Genomic DNA, 16,533 nt, shown 5'->3' with positions numbered 1-16,533 from the left:
TTTCTTCTTAATACACCCGTAAACCAGGACGCTGACGAGTCCGCTTCACTGAGGAGCACATGAGAAGCTCAGACAACGGACGGAGAGTTTCCCTCCACTTCCTGTTTCTTTCTTCTTAATATTTCTTTTGTTTGTTTGTTTGTTTTTAAACTATCACAGCCTCGGATGTAACAGAACCAAAGAGCGTCTGTGGAGTCAGGGAATCCGGGCCAGAACACGATGATCTCACGATACAAACCGGTAAGAGTGACAGGGTCACTTACTTTTCAGCTACACCTTCACTGGGCTGTTAAAATGTCACGGACACCTCTATTTGGTTGGGGATCACAAGTCATTCCGGGTCATGTCTTGGTCTGTGTTTTTGGGGCAGTGTGTGTATATATATATCTATAGAGCTGTAAATATCGTAGCCTAGATTTCGAACATCTCACCTAGATGCACCGTGGACTTCTTTCCCGAGTCTTGAAATGATACGGTGTGAAATATCATATGTGCTTTTCCAGTTCAGCAGTTTGACTATGGTTTCACGGTGAAATGTTCACAGTCTTTTATAAAACACAGCAGCGTTTTATCACAACACTTTCACAGGGTCTGTGTAAATGAGGACAGACTCGAGGCTGAATGTAGCTGTTCAGCTGTTAATGCAGCCGCTACATTAACACAGTCGGTATGATTCACTCCACATCTTTTTCTTCACTTTACTCCCACGCGAAAATAACAGTTTCACACATACAGTGATTTTCTCAACTGCTTATCTTGGAATTCTGCACCAACTTTCATTCACTTGTACAGTCTCTGTACAACGGCTTCATGGGCGGCCCTAACTTTAACTTGTTTATTTTCCATTAGCATCCACACCTATGACAGTGAATGGGGCTCAAACACTGGAAGAAAACCTTTAGTCCCTACAGACCTTCCTGTTCAAATGTTAAAAATAGCCACAGCTATTTAGTTAGTAAAAATGCAACAAAATCACTCCCATACCAATATATATGTTCTACGCGTACTACTATTCTTTGTACATTACATCCTTCGTTTCTGTTTCTGTTCACTTCTTCTAAAACATGTAGTCTATATGTATTTAGATCTTGCTGTTTTATCACCAGATTGTTTAATCCAGAAATTATGTCAACTAAATGTTATCTCAAAATAGTTTTGCTATCCCAAATTCCTTTTTTCAAAAGGTATCTTCAATTTTCCCCTGGAACTTTAGATACCAGTGCTAATTCAATCATGTAGGGCAGAGCAGAGGGTGACCTGACCTGTTACCCTGGCAACAATAAACAGAAAATATGCCAGTCTTACAATTCAAATTTTGTAATTTAATTAGGATCTACACATCTGCACAAAATGATTTTTGGGTTTTTACAGTGCTTTAGTGTCTTTTTCATGTGGCTTCATGAGATAATAGAGAAGTGAACATCCCAGGGTCGTTTATCACAATTAAACTTCTTTCTTTTTATTATACAGTGGCCAAGTGGGGCTTGGATTAACTGCGATGTTAACCACAAAAACGAGCTTTAAGCTCCAGTATGATCTCTGCTTTACATGATTATATACAGTATTATGCAACATTTTTAAATATATAATATGGTTTTAGAACCTTTTGCTATTTATGTACAAACGCCTTAATGCACTTAGCTTTTGAGATTAACAAATGCCCAATGTATGTTACAAAGGTATCAGAGCTAGTGGTTAGTCACAGTAGATAGGCCGGCACCGATTGGTCTTCTGAAAACAAATATTTTCTCACCTTTATCTCTTTGGTTTGCGATCCCTGACCTAAATAAGACAAGTGAAGAGCTGAACCACTGTGTAGCATTGAGAACTGAAGAGGTTTTAAATTCTGCTTCAAAATTTCTCAAAGGAACGGTGATTGTTCTGACACCATCAATTTACATTAGACATTAGTTAACTGATATAATGTAAATTCAAAAGATGTTAAACACTGTGGACTTTGTGAACACTCTGTGAAGCACCAGCCAACCACTCATTCATTCATTTCCAATCCCATAACTCTCCTATGTCACAAAGGGGCTGGAGCTAATCCCAGCTGTCATCTGGCAGGGGCGGGGCACATCACAGGGTCACGTATGGAGACAAACTACCATTGAAAGCTGTGGTTAATACAGAGTAAACAATGAACCTAATCCTATGTTTTATAATGTTTTACATTGTTTTATATTCTATATTTAATTTCTACATCACAATTTAAACATAAATCTAACAAAGATAGCATTACTACTGCATTATTCTACACTGTAAACACATTCACTGTAAATGATTGTGATCATTAGCATAACACAAGAAAAGGGAAAAATACAAATGTGCAGCAAGGTGTACTAAGGCTAATAAAGACTGCCTTTATATTTATTTAGGGGTTTAATACATGCTTGATTTATTGGTTTGGGATCATTAATGTTTTATACATATATATTTTCCATGTGTACAGTCTCTGCTCTCTATCCCAGTGTTTGGGGAATATATATACATACATATATAAGATACACTGTATGAAGGCTACACAATAGGGACTGGCATATCCAATGACTCACGGGTAGAGTTACATAATTCTTGATATTGTGGGATTGGGATTTAGAGTATAGCCCTTTTTCATGCTTCACACGTATCTCCCAATGACGTACAATTCCCACTCAGGGCTCCATCTCTCATTTCTCATCTCAGCATTTTTCTCTCGTCCACTCTCTCACTCCTACTTTCAGCGCCTGTGCCGCTCGCGCCCACAGCTCGCCGAGCACTGTTACCTCGGCTCTCACAGACCAAGGTCGACTCTGAACGCGCTTATCTACAGAGACAGGAATAGTAGGTGCACTGCAGAATGTTGCTGTTCTAGCTGTAGAGCATGTTTAGGTTTAGGGAGGTGTGCAGTGCTATGCATGCGTTTAGCCTCAGTTTTAAAGGATGTCTAAAGACCGGCTGCAGGGGGGATGCAGATGTTACTCACCACGGAAAAGCTGCTTAGCCAGTTGGAGAGGACAGCAAACTGCTGCTGCTACTGCTGCTGCTGCTGCACTGGACTGTGACTGTCTCTGACACCCTTACTGACTCTAGCTTCCCTTTGTCTCCTCTCTTCTGCTGATATTTGAAAGCCGGTGAGTCAGTAAGTGAGCAGGAAGGAGGTCACTTGGAAATTACCTGGGTCTACTGAGGATGCCGTAAATCTTCTCTGTTAAAAACAGCATGTTCTGAAAGGGGTCCTGTTTAAATCTTTGTGTCTCTCCTTTCGCTCTCCCTCTGTGATACTCTATCTCTCCCCCTCCTGCCCCTCTTCCTGCTCTTCAATCTGTCTGTTACCTGCAGAGTCCCAGTGCCACGATGTCCTTGGCGTTCTGTGGGAATGAGAACAACTCAGTGGCGTACAACGTGGACAGGGGGGTTCTAAACAATGGCTGTTTCCTGGATGCACTCAACGTGGTGCCACATGTTTTTCTCCTCTTCATCACCTTCCCCATCCTTTTCATTGGTGAGTGCCACAGGGAGATGTGCGATCATCTCTCTGATTCCAAAGCACAGCCTCCCAAGCAGCTCACAGACAGATGCTCATGCTGTAACAGAGGTGCACAAATAAGGTTTAGTAAGAGTTTACTTTAAGGACATAACACAAGGATCAAGGGCATCAAGCTTCTGTCTGCTCATCAGAATCACAGTCGTCTCTAAAGTAGCTACATAGCACATACATTTAACATCTCGGGGAAAGTTAGCAAACCCTGTTGAAAATGCAACAAACAATAACAGAATTTCAGGTTTGGTTATATTCATTAATCAATACAGCTCAGGGAGCCTAATATTTTTGTTTTTCACTGTAAAGATGCCCTTTTTTAAATTTTTTTAATTATGAGCTCATTTCTTGTTGTGTTTTTTTTTTGTGTCTACATGTATGTTTTCTTGTTGATTACATTCTCTCTCTGAGCCTTTGGCTTTGAGACTGGGTTTATCTTTGACTTTTCTATCATTTTCTATCAAGGCAAATCAAGTCCAAGGTGCTTTGTACCTGTGACTCACTCAAAAATAGAACTTCAAAGATTCACAACCGTTCCTCTCTTTATCTGGTTTGAACATGCCTCGGCAATTCTGAGAGAATTGAATATGTTAATATAAGTCTATTTTCACCTGGCATTGATTTTCACTGTCTGTCAGTTTTTGTTTTTCTCTCCCCTCGATGATGAAATAATCACTTTGGTCAATAAATAAAATCAGTTTTCAATTACCAGTAGTGAGATGCCAAAAACAAGCACATTGTTAGCATTATTCTTACGGTCTTTGATTTACCTGAGATGGGTGAAGCCAAAAACATTTTATCTTTATTAAAGCATAAATATCTCAGTGAGACTCAGGGGGCTGACAGCCCTCTGCACTCACGTTCCTCTGCCTGCCAAGCATCCAGCAATTTTTCATGTACACCAAATATAGGCACTCTGCCAGCCAACCACACCGTCTTTCAGTTTAATTTTTTCTGCTACCACATCTCTTCAACCTTGTTGTCAGGAATGTGCACTTTATTGTACACATTTTGTCCTGATATTCATTAATTACATATACTTAGTAATAATAATTCCAAAAGTATAGTCTATCATCTGCACTATTTCTGTTTCTAAAAGATGCTCTAAATGTTAATCTTCCGTCTTCTGTTTCAGGTTGGGGCAGCCAGAGTTCAAAGGTTCACATCCACCACAGCACCTGGCTTCACTTTCCAGGGCACAATCTTCGCTGGCTATTCACCTTTGCCCTACTTTTCATCCTGGTGTGTGAGATTGCGGAGGGAATCGTCTCCGATGGGTATGATTGAATTTCAGACCATTCAGTGCTTTTTCAGTGAAATCAATGCGTTATGGATACTGTATGTCAATCTGAATCATCCAATCCACATGTGTCACACAAGGGCCGAGGGCCAAATACGCCCCGCCAAGCCATTTTGTGTGGCCCACGGATGTTTAAAAAGCATTTAGTAAAGTCCATGCAGCAGAATGTCTCAACCTGAGAAATTAATTTTTTTATTACACAGCAATAAACAATGTTTGTAGCTTGAATAAATAATAATCAATTGCAGAAACATGTATTAGTTTGTTATGGAGTAGTTACATCTATACCAGTGGTCACCAACCCTTTTTTGTTCCAAGGACCAGTCAGCCAGTACCACCTGTTACTATGGACCAGTACCAAGGTGCTGAGCAGTGAAGGATCTATATGGTTTATTACATTTTCAAAATAAAACATCTTTTAGACTCTCATTTGTTTGTATCAGAGTCTAAATGACATATTATTTTAAAATATTACCAGATTATCTTTAAATAAAGAAAGTAAATTGATATGACTGAATTTTCTTTGAATGAAGTAAATTAGTTCAAAGTAAGTACATTTTTTTACTGTGTCACTATACCTTCAGTTTTCTAATTTGCTGGCAGCAAGTAAATAACTGACAATCAATGTTGGCAAAGGGCAGCATTTCTATTGACCTACAGTAAATTGTTTTCTGTTCTTGAAAGCTTAAACAAATGCCTCTGTTAGCCCTGCAGTCACATTGAAATTCAACTTCTGCAGCTCAATGATCGATGGCTGCCTTGGGTGGGATTGGACAAAGACATTTTACAGCAAAAAAACCCCCAAACACAGATGACTGTTTCCCACTGAAGTCGTCTGTTGTGTTGCTACTGCACTTGTAAAACGACACATCTCTGGCCCAGGGTCTAAAGTTGTCTGCACCAAAAATAGAGCTGAAGATTGAAAAACAATTGCATGCATTCTGATGTTTGGACAGTAGGTGAGCCACAAGGGGATTTGGGTTTGTGGGCCAGATGTAAAATATTTTGTCAAATCTGACTGGTTGCACATTTTAACTGAGAAGTGATGCTACTTTATCCATGAATTATAATGACAAGAAGCACATTACTAGTTCAAAGTCTTCAGTAAATCACTGTTCTCTGAATCCATCAGTTACAGCCCTATTTTTTTTTTTACAAATAAACAAATACGCAGAGGAAATGACACAGCTGATGACAATAGAGTTTCATTGAGCCTACTGTATAACAACTGACCCCTGTTCCAGAATGTTCCAGAATGTTACATCTGTCCTGCACACTAAAAATGAGCATCACAATTTTCAGTTGAAGTTGATGTGATGTTAATAATTCAGTCAATTTACACTAAAGGGCAACATTTACTGATGTGGTAAAGCAAAAGTGACATGCTGTCAAATCTGGAATAACTCTGGAACCAAATATGCACTTCTGGTCTTTCAGTGAAAACGTTTTCTTATGCTGTGTTGTCTACAGCAGAGGTGCCCAGAGGGGGTGCTGGTAGAGCATGAGCAATTAAAATAAATAAATAGATGAATAGAATTCTGTAGTATGTAGTAGTGACTACATACTGTACGAAATTGAACATTGTGTCAATATTGAGTAAATATATATTTACCATTTCCAATGTCACTTAGCTTCGTCATTTGAATAGCACACTCTATCTAATAGATAGAAATCTATAGATTTGTTCAAATTTACGTCAAATACAGAAATCTGCATGGAGTATAAAAAATAATTTAAATTTTGTCATCTTTGAATGCATCTAATTCCTCTTTCTCTGTCTAGGCTCAACCTTCCACCGACTCACTGTCTGTCAGCTTTGTCTGCAGACATGAACCATATCATTGGCTGATTGATACTCATTCAGCTCCTATATTTACAGTGGGCATTTCATTTTAACACATGCACTTATATTCACAAGGTTGAGGAAATGGTTCACATTATATATTTATCCACATTGTATATGATACTGATCCATATTTTGAATCTTTATGGTCTTTTGTCTTCTACCTTTTTTCAGGTTCAGCCAATCTCTGCACCTTCACCTGTACATGCCTTCAGCTCTGGCCTTCATGGCCGGAATCACTTCTATTATCTACTACCACAATATCGAGACCTCCAACTTTCCAAAACTACTAATAGGTACCGAGTTACTACATTCATTTTTCTATGCCGTAATCACTACAGTATGGAAATAAATCGTTGTGTGGCTTGATGGATAATAAGTTAATGAATGTTTTAAAATTAACTTATTTTCTCAATATATATTTGTGAATTTATATATTGTGGTGAGAAGCATAGTGGTGGGAAGAAAAGGGAGTGCTCTCTTATTAGGACATATGTGGTTTGGCTTTTTATTGCTGATATACAGATTCATACAAACACCTGATCTCTGCAACACATTTGGGTGTTTGTGAAGTCAGTGGTTTTGTTTCTGTGAATTATAGTTCATTATGATTGAGTCTTTGGTGAAAACACTTTGACTTAGCCTGGTGGGTCCTAACATTTGTTGGCTGTTGACCCCATTTTGACATCACAAATGTCTGGCAACCCCAGATATTTGTTTTGTCTTTTTCACACCCCATTGCTTCATCTGTATTCAGCTCTCAGTACTTAACTTGCTGCTCACATCCAATGGCTGAACAGCCTCAGGCTTCTGGGTCTCCACATCAAAGTCAGTCACTTAAGGAGAAGCCATGGAAACATGCCAGGTTCTTCATTACTGCATGATTGTGAATTACTCTCTTGAACCAAGACTGCCATTGACTCTGCTGTAGTCACATTAAATGTTCGTTAGAAAGAAAAAAGACACTTTTAACAACTTTTATAGCAGATGCCATGCGCAATAAAATGCATGAGTCAGAGACAAAAATCATTTCAGGCAGCTTTTATTGTGAAGTTTGTCACAAAGGAAATCAGTCCAGAGAATTAGGCAGAGGTACTAAGTTGGCAAGGGACAGAGCCCAGAAGTACAGAATATGTACAGCACACTATACTATACATTTGACAAAAAGCACAGGGATATAAATCTGTGTCTGCGTGTATGGCTGTTTCAGCTACGAAATCTCCAACAGCCATTAAACCTGGCTGACGTCTGTAACGGAAGGACACAAAAATGCAACAAATCATTTTTGTTGTTTATTAGCGCTCCATCTTCAATATCATGCCGACACTTGATCGAAGGCGTGTTAAACTCATCCTCGTACTTATTCTAAATGTAGATATGTGCTGTGTCTTTTTCCTGAAATGCAACCATACTGTGATGAATCCTTGGACCGTACAGACCAAGCAGCCTTTGATGAACTAGGGTTGGACGGACTCTCATTGACTCTTATGTTTATCTAGTTGATCTCAATCAAACAATAATCAAAACTATATCCAGCACAAAGAAAGGGTTGCAATAAAAAGACCAGACAAAGCCAACACTGAAGGTACAACTCTGTGTTAACGGCAGGGCAGGCTGAAAGCTGTGGCCTCTTTTTAAAGAGGAAAGATGAGTGGAAAAACGCGACAGTGTATTATGAGCAAACTCAGCACTTAAAAGCGTTAGCATCAGGCTGCACAGAATATTCATTTTTGAAGTCTGATGTACTTCTGTAAATACTACTTCACATCCACAGCCCTTCTAATCTACTGGAGCCTGGCTTTCATCATGAAGACCATTAAGTTTGCCAAGTACACAGAGCATGGCATTGGCCCCAGGCAACTACGCTACTGCATCACTGGACTGTTGGTGCTGCTCTACGGACTGCTACTAGCTGTGGAGATCAATGTCATCCTGGGCAGGGTGAGTGTGTGCGTGTGTGTGTGCAGCCATGTCATTTGATCATATCCTGTTCTTAAAGTGAAACAACTCCTGTGTTTTCAAAGCTAATGTTAAAAATAACCTTTACACAATGATTCTAAACATTTTGTTTTTTTAACATCCTGAGTTATTTTATGTATAGCAGATTAAGGTGGAGAATAGAAATAAACCTGAAATGTTAAGCTAACATCTTTATTAGGAGTCCACCATTATTGTTTAAAAGTCTCTCTGGAGATGGAGTCACAAATGGGAATTAAACCAACTATGTCAACACAAAAGCCCAGACACAAAGAGCAGATTCAGGTCTAATTAACAAAAGTACAAAATACACATAGACACTCAAAGCATTCATGTAGTCAGTGCAGAGAAGAAGCAATGCTATAGGTAGGTATAAATATGTTATATTAACTTCTCCTTCTCCTTTTTTTTTTTGCAGCGCTACATGTGTTTCGCCAACCCCACAGAGGTGAAACCACCAGAAGATCTTCAGGACCTGGGAGTTCGATTCCTGCAGCCCTTTGTTAACCTGTTGTCCAAAGCCACATACTGGTGGATGAACACGTTTATCACCTCTGCCCACAGACGACCCATCGATCTCAAAGTCATTGGCAAACTTCCTATTGCCATGAGAGCCCTTACAAACTACATAAAGTTACGCCAGGCCTTCGAGGAGCAGAAGGTCAGTACATACAATACACAGATGGAAGTTCTTAGTTGAGGGCTGAGGGAGTCTTAAGACCAGTGTGCTCTAAAAACACAGTATGTGTATGTATAGCAACAACAATATTAAAATTGAACTTTGCTCTGAAGAAGTCTAATACCAGACCAGAAATAACAATGTTTGCTAGTCTGTTACATTTGTCCACAGCAAACTGGAGTACCAAACTGCTTTTTGTTAGAGTGATTATCGAGGCATAACTACTGAGCAGCCAGTCAGAGACACCGATGACGTCAAAGAGTTTTGACTGGGGTTTGTTTGTTCAGAACAGCTGTTGTCATGAAAAAGTTGGTCGCCGTCCAGTAAAGACAATCAATGGCTGGACTGGGACTTAAATCCAGACGTCACAGAAATGATGAGTCAACAAAGGAAACACTGATGGTTAGACCGCCTGTAAATAAACACACGCATGTGCTCAGATACTCCACTATCATACAAACTCCATATCCAAGAACGTTGCTTTGCATTTTATAAATGCACTAAAAAATTTGGTGAATCTTACTGTTAACCAGGCTGCATTCTGCACACAACGCAAAACATGGCTTCATGGAAACAGTGTGCATGTGAATGTCTGGCCTGTTTGTTCATCTGTTTCCTAAGAGGAGAATGAGACTTGTGGGCTGTCGATATTTTCTCATTTTTATACAGAAAAACTAGGAAATATATGATTGAATATGTAATTAATAAAGGAAAAGGTATGTGACAGAGTGGAAAACATGTCATTATATTGGTGTGTTGTCTGGACTGCTATAATTAAGTTTGGAAGTTTGATGGTTAGGATTTGAGTGCAATACTTTTGTTGTGTTTTTTTTTTTCACGACAAATTTACATGACTGGTAGCTATTTTAGTTAGACTAACACCCAACATTATGCATAAAACCAAAAGTCTAATGTATGTAGGCTCTTAGTGAGGTCAGCTGTCACATTCACTACTTCTGTGAATGTCATGGTAGTGAAAGTAAATTAAATCATTAATGTATAATTCCATAATGCTATTGTAAGCTCAAGTGTAACTTCAGTCTCTAGTCTGTATATTCTCTTAAAATCCCAGCTCTATCCTTAGGGTTATTTCACAGTCTTTATAACACAGTCCAAGCTGAGGATGTGTCCTTGGCCTGCGTCCTTTTCCTGATTCTCATCTCACTTCAGTTGCACGTGACAGGGGTCAGAGGTGACTCAGGGTCATGGTTTTCCAGTGTTTGGAAGGTCTCTTAAATTCGTCAGTGCCTAATGAATGTGAAGCCCACTTCCTTCCGGTAGTTGTGAGGGATGAGAGGGATGAAGAGATCCCAATGGAGAGGTTGGGGTGAAGGGTGGGGTAAGGCACTTTACAGAGTGAGCCTGGAGGCGCTGGGTCATTCTCATTGTACTGTGAACAACGCGACATCCTGACCCCTGTGAGAACGATAGCACTGCACTTCATGGGAAGCTAGTTTTACCCTGGAATGACAGGCTAAAATGTAAAAAGTGTTGTCCTCATGTACTTGGATTTACAGTAAGGTAGAATGAGTGTGTGAGAGAGTGCACCATACACATGCATACACATGCATGTGTATGCATGTGTATGGTGCCTATGGTGGTACACATCTTTTGGGGGATAAGACAGTCTATTAACTTTAATGCAAAGATAACGATACACAGAAATGCTCACGGATGTTCTCACAGTTTTAGAATGACCCTCACACACATTGGCACACAGCTGACCGAATTACTATGAAGGCATTCCTTTTAGGATACACAGTGAGAGTCAAACAGACTGTCTAATTATATTAATGATGAATATTATCTGAAACCCCAAACAGCACAATCGTTCTTCTCCAAGTCCAAATAGTTAATAGACATGTCAATCGTCATCACTACCTCACAATAAAAAAACGGACCTACACATAGTACACAAGTAGTGCACACGGAGTAGGTCATGAAAGACAAGGAAAAAAATGTCTGGGCTGTAGGACACAGTATATCCTTTAAATAAGTGGTCCCCAACCCCTGGGCCGCGCACCGGCACCGGTCCGTGTGTGAATTGATACCGGGCCGCACAAAAATAATGCATAACTTCCATACTTTCCGTTTTAATTATGTGCGCTGAACGATGTTTTATTTTGAAAAATTACCGGATTACCATCTGTCTATGACTCAACCTTGATACATGTCAAGATGCTTGATTCGGTCGCATGTCTACATCCGCTACCCTTTTAAAGGATCTGTTCCGGTAACACACAATTGAAACCACCAAGCCAGCAAAATGAACAGAAAACAAACGTCGTTGGAAAGTTTCTCTGCGCAGGGTAAAAGGGTCCTACGTGCAATATGGATTTATTGCGACAGGTTGTTCCCACGCACCGAGCACGCTCTGCATTATACGAGGCGAACGGCGAACTGTTGAGGCAATGAAGCCTTTAAAACTTCTTCGCCACTTGGAGACCAAGCGTTCTGCATTAAAAGACAAGAGCGATGTTACGAGGACGCTGCTAATAAGGTTGCATACACAGTGGCTACAGTTTTATTATAATATTTAGAAAATATAAGTTTTTATGCCGGTCGTATCATTGTATTTAGTTGTATTTAACCAGATTTAACCGATTCGTGGCGCAATAAAGTTTAGTGACCGCTGCTTTAAATGACTTGGACACCTGTGTCCTAATCCATCATCATTGACTTGTCCTGCTGACAGTGAGACAGATAAGCAGACAAATGCAGTCTTTTGTTGGAGGTAATGGATTGAGATAAGTCTCTCACCATCTGTGGTTGAAGTCCATTTCATTCTTAAAGTACTTCCTAATGTTCTAATGCTCTCCAAGGCTTTAGGAGAGACGTCTCATCTCTCTCTTTTGTAACTTGCAGTTCATCTAGTTTAGTTTCTCAGACACTGTCATGGTTCTTCAACATCATTAGTTACAGGAACACTGACTGGCTGAGTGGCACAGCAACCTTCATCATTACTCATCATGTTCAACATGATCAATGCAGATCTGCACAGGCAAAGATGGTGTGGACTGACCTGGTCTGAATTAAATGCTTTCATTTGGTTTCATGAAAGCATCCTCGTATCCTGTTGCTCTGTTAGCCTTTGTTGATTCCATTTCAGTTTCTTCTCTTTTTTTTTTTCTGCCGACAGCTCCACAGGGATGCAGCTGTTAGTATCTGACACAAGTGAAAGTAACCATGGCATGTAGTTTTATCTGCAGCAAGAGCAATTTCATTGCAACTACACAGTAAACAATCTAAATGTGTCATGGTGATTTAAGCCTGCAATTTATATTGTAATAATCTCAATTATATAAATGGAACAATATTGTTTGTCAGCCATTTCAGATTAGCTGTTTTCCGCCAGTTGAATGCAACACCCAATTAAAACACATTCATGTTTACTTTATTACTTTTGCTTCATGATATTATTTTCCTCTTTGTTTCTTTCTTCAGCGGCCTCAGGGTGCACCGCCCCAAGGTCCAAAGTGGATCTGGCAGGCCCTGAGAAAAGCATTTGGGAGACCGCTCATCCTTAGCATCACATTTCGTTTTCTAGCCGACCTGCTGGGCTTTGCTGGTCCTCTCTGCATCTCTGGAATCGTACACCACATCAGCAAAGACAATCGCACAATCCAGACACCGGTGAGGAGATATTACACATACAATAAATTATGTAACTCAATGTTTTCAAAAATGTCTACAGCATTAGTCATGGCACATATTTTGCACCTGCAACGATGCTGCACTAATTTAGGAGTTGTAAAAATTTAATGAGACTTAATACAGCTGGAGTCATCTCGGCTTCTTTGGCAGACATTTGAATCCGACTGCCGTCTTCTCAAAGGATTTTCAAAAATATGATTAGGCACATTTGCATGAACTAGAGGGTTTTAGAAATATGTTCACATCATTTAGTTCACAGGTTTTAAAATACAGATTGTGAAGCCAATGCAGAGTTGATTATTCTTCGAGGAGGATATTGTATCTGTCACCACAAGTAAACCCCACTTGTCTCTGGTTTCCAGTCCACACTGCACGCACGTCTCTCAGAAGTGTAACACAATCAGAACTCTGCATGAGTTCGGTTTCACACCTCGTACTGCAGACCCTCTCACACTGAAACCCTATATTCAAATACCTGAAAGGTATTATTGCCATCTCTGCCAGTCAGCTGCAGCTCTATTGGTTTAACCTGCACAAATGACCTCAGGGCTTCTGTCTGACTAACAATAATAAAACAGTCAATATTTCTTCCCCCCTCTGAACCCTCTGTCTCCTTCTCTTCCAGATGAAGCTCCTCGGTATCTATTTCATTTCTTCCAAGGAGTTTCTTGAGAACGCATATGTGCTGGCTGTGTTGCTCTTCTTGGCTCTTCTTCTCCAAAGGACTTTCCTTCAGGCGTCCTACTATGTGGCAATTGAAACTGGCATCAACCTTCGTGGCGCCATACAGGTATCATCTCTGATCTGAGTCTTTGAAACACTTTTGACTGTCACTCAGTGAATGGGATTCAGAGGATTTTGCATTCTCATCCTCAGACAAAAATCTACAACAAGATCATGCGTCTGTGCACCTCCAACATATCTCTGGGCGAGTTGACCGTGGCACAGATCTGCAACCTGGTTGCAATCGATACCAACCAGCTGATGTGGTTCTTCTTTCTGTGTCCAAACCTGTGGGCCATGCCGGTTCAGGTAACTGTGTTTATGAAACACATGTAAAGCAAGTGAAATGAAAGGGTTTTATAAAACCAGAACAGAACACAACAGTGTCAGTGTTGAAGAAAGGTGGTGTAAGAAAATCTTTCACGTTTCACATTCACGTGTTGGTGTGCTGCAGTTATCACTGTGGACGTTGTTTATTCATTAATGTTGTCCTACACTCTTGTTGTGTTTGTGCTCGACTTTCAGATCATTGTAGGCGTCATCCTGCTCTACTACCTCTTGGGAATCAGTGCCTTGATTGGAGCGACCGTGATTGCTGTATTAGCACCAATACAATACTTTGTGGCTACAAAACTCTCCCAAGCACAGAAGAGCACTTTGGTGAGTAAAGCTCAATGGCTACAGCCTGCACGCCTATGTATTTGATACTACATCTGTTGGAAATGCTTCTGCAAGACCAAGCACTGAATTCTAAAAGAGTTACTGCGTTTTCATCTTCATCCGATTTAAATTCCACCTTATAATTCTCAGAATATCAGTTGAATTAGCTCTTGCTTCGCCCAAGAAATTAGGTTTAGGACTAGCTTTGGAATATCTCATTAAGTGTTAATCACGGTCTTCTTCTTCTTAAGCCCATTGTTGAAGGTTGACCCTGAGTTTTGAAATACATTTTTTGAAATAAGTTTCTTTTGTATCACTCACACCTGTAATAAGTACTTTGGATTCGTTAAAGTTTAGTTTTCTTTAATTAATTTCTATAACAGAGGATATAATAATTTAGAATTAGTTACCATTAAACTACCCACAGTCTACTGCATATCTTAGTTTGGTATTCATAGGTCCAGTTTCTTGTTAAGCTCTCATATGATAGGTATTTTACTCCAGAGCCAGACAACTGCCCCCACTTACAGGTACTTTACAAGTACTTTTCAGTAATCAGCAGCAGCAGTCTCCTGTCATAATGCTTTTAGTCTTTAAATGTAATGTTTGACTATATTATAAGAGAGAACATTGTGTAGTTTTTGATTATTTTTACTTAAACTTGTAAAACAATAAGCAGCAGTTATTAGACTGTGATTGCCCCCTGGTTGCAGCTTTTGTTGTCTTTATACATATCTTATATCTTCATTGTCTCCATCTTTCCTTTAAGGAATACTCCAGTGAGCGTTTAAAAAAGACCAATGAGCTGCTGCGGGGCATCAAACTTCTCAAGCTTTACGCCTGGGAACGTATTTTCTGTGACAGTGTGGAGGAGACCAGGAGCAAGGAGCTCACCAGCCTGCAGGCCTTTGCTCTTTACACATCCATATCCAGTGAGGCACTTTGTTTCTTCTGAACACAGTCTTGACCTGGTGTAGAATTTAGCCAGGTCTCTGGTTAAAATGCCTCTTTAAAATCATGGCATTTCAGCGTTCTCGTGGAGAACATAGTTCAAAGGCAGAATTGAAAATGTCTTTCTAAGAATTTTATATCAGAGCACACTGTGATCCAGCTGCTGACCACAGTGCTTTAGAAACACTTCACAAACTGAGCAGCCTGTTCAAACAACTGTGTGATTTTGTATATGAAATGCTATAAAATAACATGAAACTATAATTTTCACTCTGTGGCCATAGAGAACATCTTCTGCCTTGTCTGAACCACTGCTCTCTGACTTTTCTCCTTTCAGTTTTCATGAATGCAGCTATTCCCATTGCAGCAGTGTTGACGGTAGGTGTTCTCATCAAAGGAAAACTTATGCTTTATCATAGCCAGAGTGTTTACTTGTCTTTAGAGGGCAGACTGTCAAGTGATCTGACTGGAAGGTGACTGTGACACCCTGATAGGATCATTGACCGCTTCTAAGGTCCTCCTGAGAATTCCTTCTCAGTTGTTGCTCTGATCTCTGACAAAAAGTTAGACAGATACCAAGGAGAACGTTGACCTCAGTGGACAAATGTGGATAAATGATGCCGTTCTTTGATTGCTCCTCAAACTCAAGTTTGACTGTTGTCATCTTTCATTGTTTAATCCCTTCAATTGACTCCCTCCTGCTCCCCGCCTTCTGTAGGATGTTAGAGACTAACCTCTTCCATTCTGTCCCTTCTGTTGTCCTGCAGACATTTGTGGTTCATGTCCACATCTCAGAGGATGCTGACCTGTCTCCAGCTGTGGCCTTTGCTTCTCTGTCCCTTTTCCACATCCTGGTCACTCCCCTCTTCCTGCTGTCCAGTGTGGTGCGCTCTACCGTCAAAGCTCTTGTTAGGTGGGATAGAACATATTTCAATCTGCACGTCCTCACAGTGTCTAGAGACATTGTCTAAAAGCAGGCATGCTGAGGAATGACATCCCTAAAACAGCAGCTAAACTTAGGAAAAAGGAACAAAAAGTCCCTGAATAAATGAAACACTTTTCAGCACGTTGTTTCCTGTAGTGAATAGAACTGCTGCATTAACCTCTCTCCACATAACAAACTTCTGCCCTGCTCAGTTGTTTTAGCACTGTAGCTGACTGCTTACATTTATGTTGCCAGCAATTAACTTAAGCACTGGTTCAGCTCAGGCAGAGACACTTACTGT

At 40.1% G+C, this 16,533-nt stretch overlaps 1 protein-coding gene across 3 annotated transcripts in view; it reads left to right on the top strand.

Annotated features, from left to right (window-relative positions):
* Positions 1–44: 44 nt before the first annotated feature.
* Positions 45–16,533, top strand: part of abcc8 (ATP-binding cassette, sub-family C (CFTR/MRP), member 8) — a 39,683-nt gene continuing 23,194 nt past the window's right edge. For 2 of the 3 annotated variants that reach the window (XM_025053811.1, XM_008337518.3), the window contains exons 1-13: positions 45–240; positions 3,322–3,484; positions 4,656–4,797; positions 6,838–6,959; positions 8,438–8,604; positions 9,059–9,301; positions 12,764–12,952; positions 13,599–13,763; positions 13,850–14,005; positions 14,222–14,356; positions 15,126–15,288; positions 15,645–15,685; positions 16,075–16,220. In XM_025053811.1, the coding sequence (XP_024909579.1) occupies positions 220–240; positions 3,322–3,484; positions 4,656–4,797; positions 6,838–6,959; positions 8,438–8,604; positions 9,059–9,301; positions 12,764–12,952; positions 13,599–13,763; positions 13,850–14,005; positions 14,222–14,356; positions 15,126–15,288; positions 15,645–15,685; positions 16,075–16,220 (1,853 nt within the window). In that variant the 5' untranslated portion in view covers positions 45–219. Of the gene's footprint in view, positions 241–2,484; positions 3,114–3,321; positions 3,485–4,655; positions 4,798–6,837; positions 6,960–8,437; positions 8,605–9,058; positions 9,302–12,763; positions 12,953–13,598; positions 13,764–13,849; positions 14,006–14,221; positions 14,357–15,125; positions 15,289–15,644; positions 15,686–16,074; positions 16,221–16,533 lie in introns of those variants that run through there. The other variant, XM_025053810.1, reaches the window with a different exon arrangement.

The sequence above is a fragment of the Cynoglossus semilaevis genome, unplaced genomic scaffold, assembly GCF_000523025.1.
Source record: "Cynoglossus semilaevis isolate Cse_v1.0 unplaced genomic scaffold, Cse_v1.0 scaffold1382, whole genome shotgun sequence".
Lineage (NCBI taxonomy): Eukaryota > Metazoa > Chordata > Actinopteri > Pleuronectiformes > Cynoglossidae > Cynoglossus > Cynoglossus semilaevis.
This window is presented reverse-complemented; position numbering and strand designations above follow the sequence as displayed.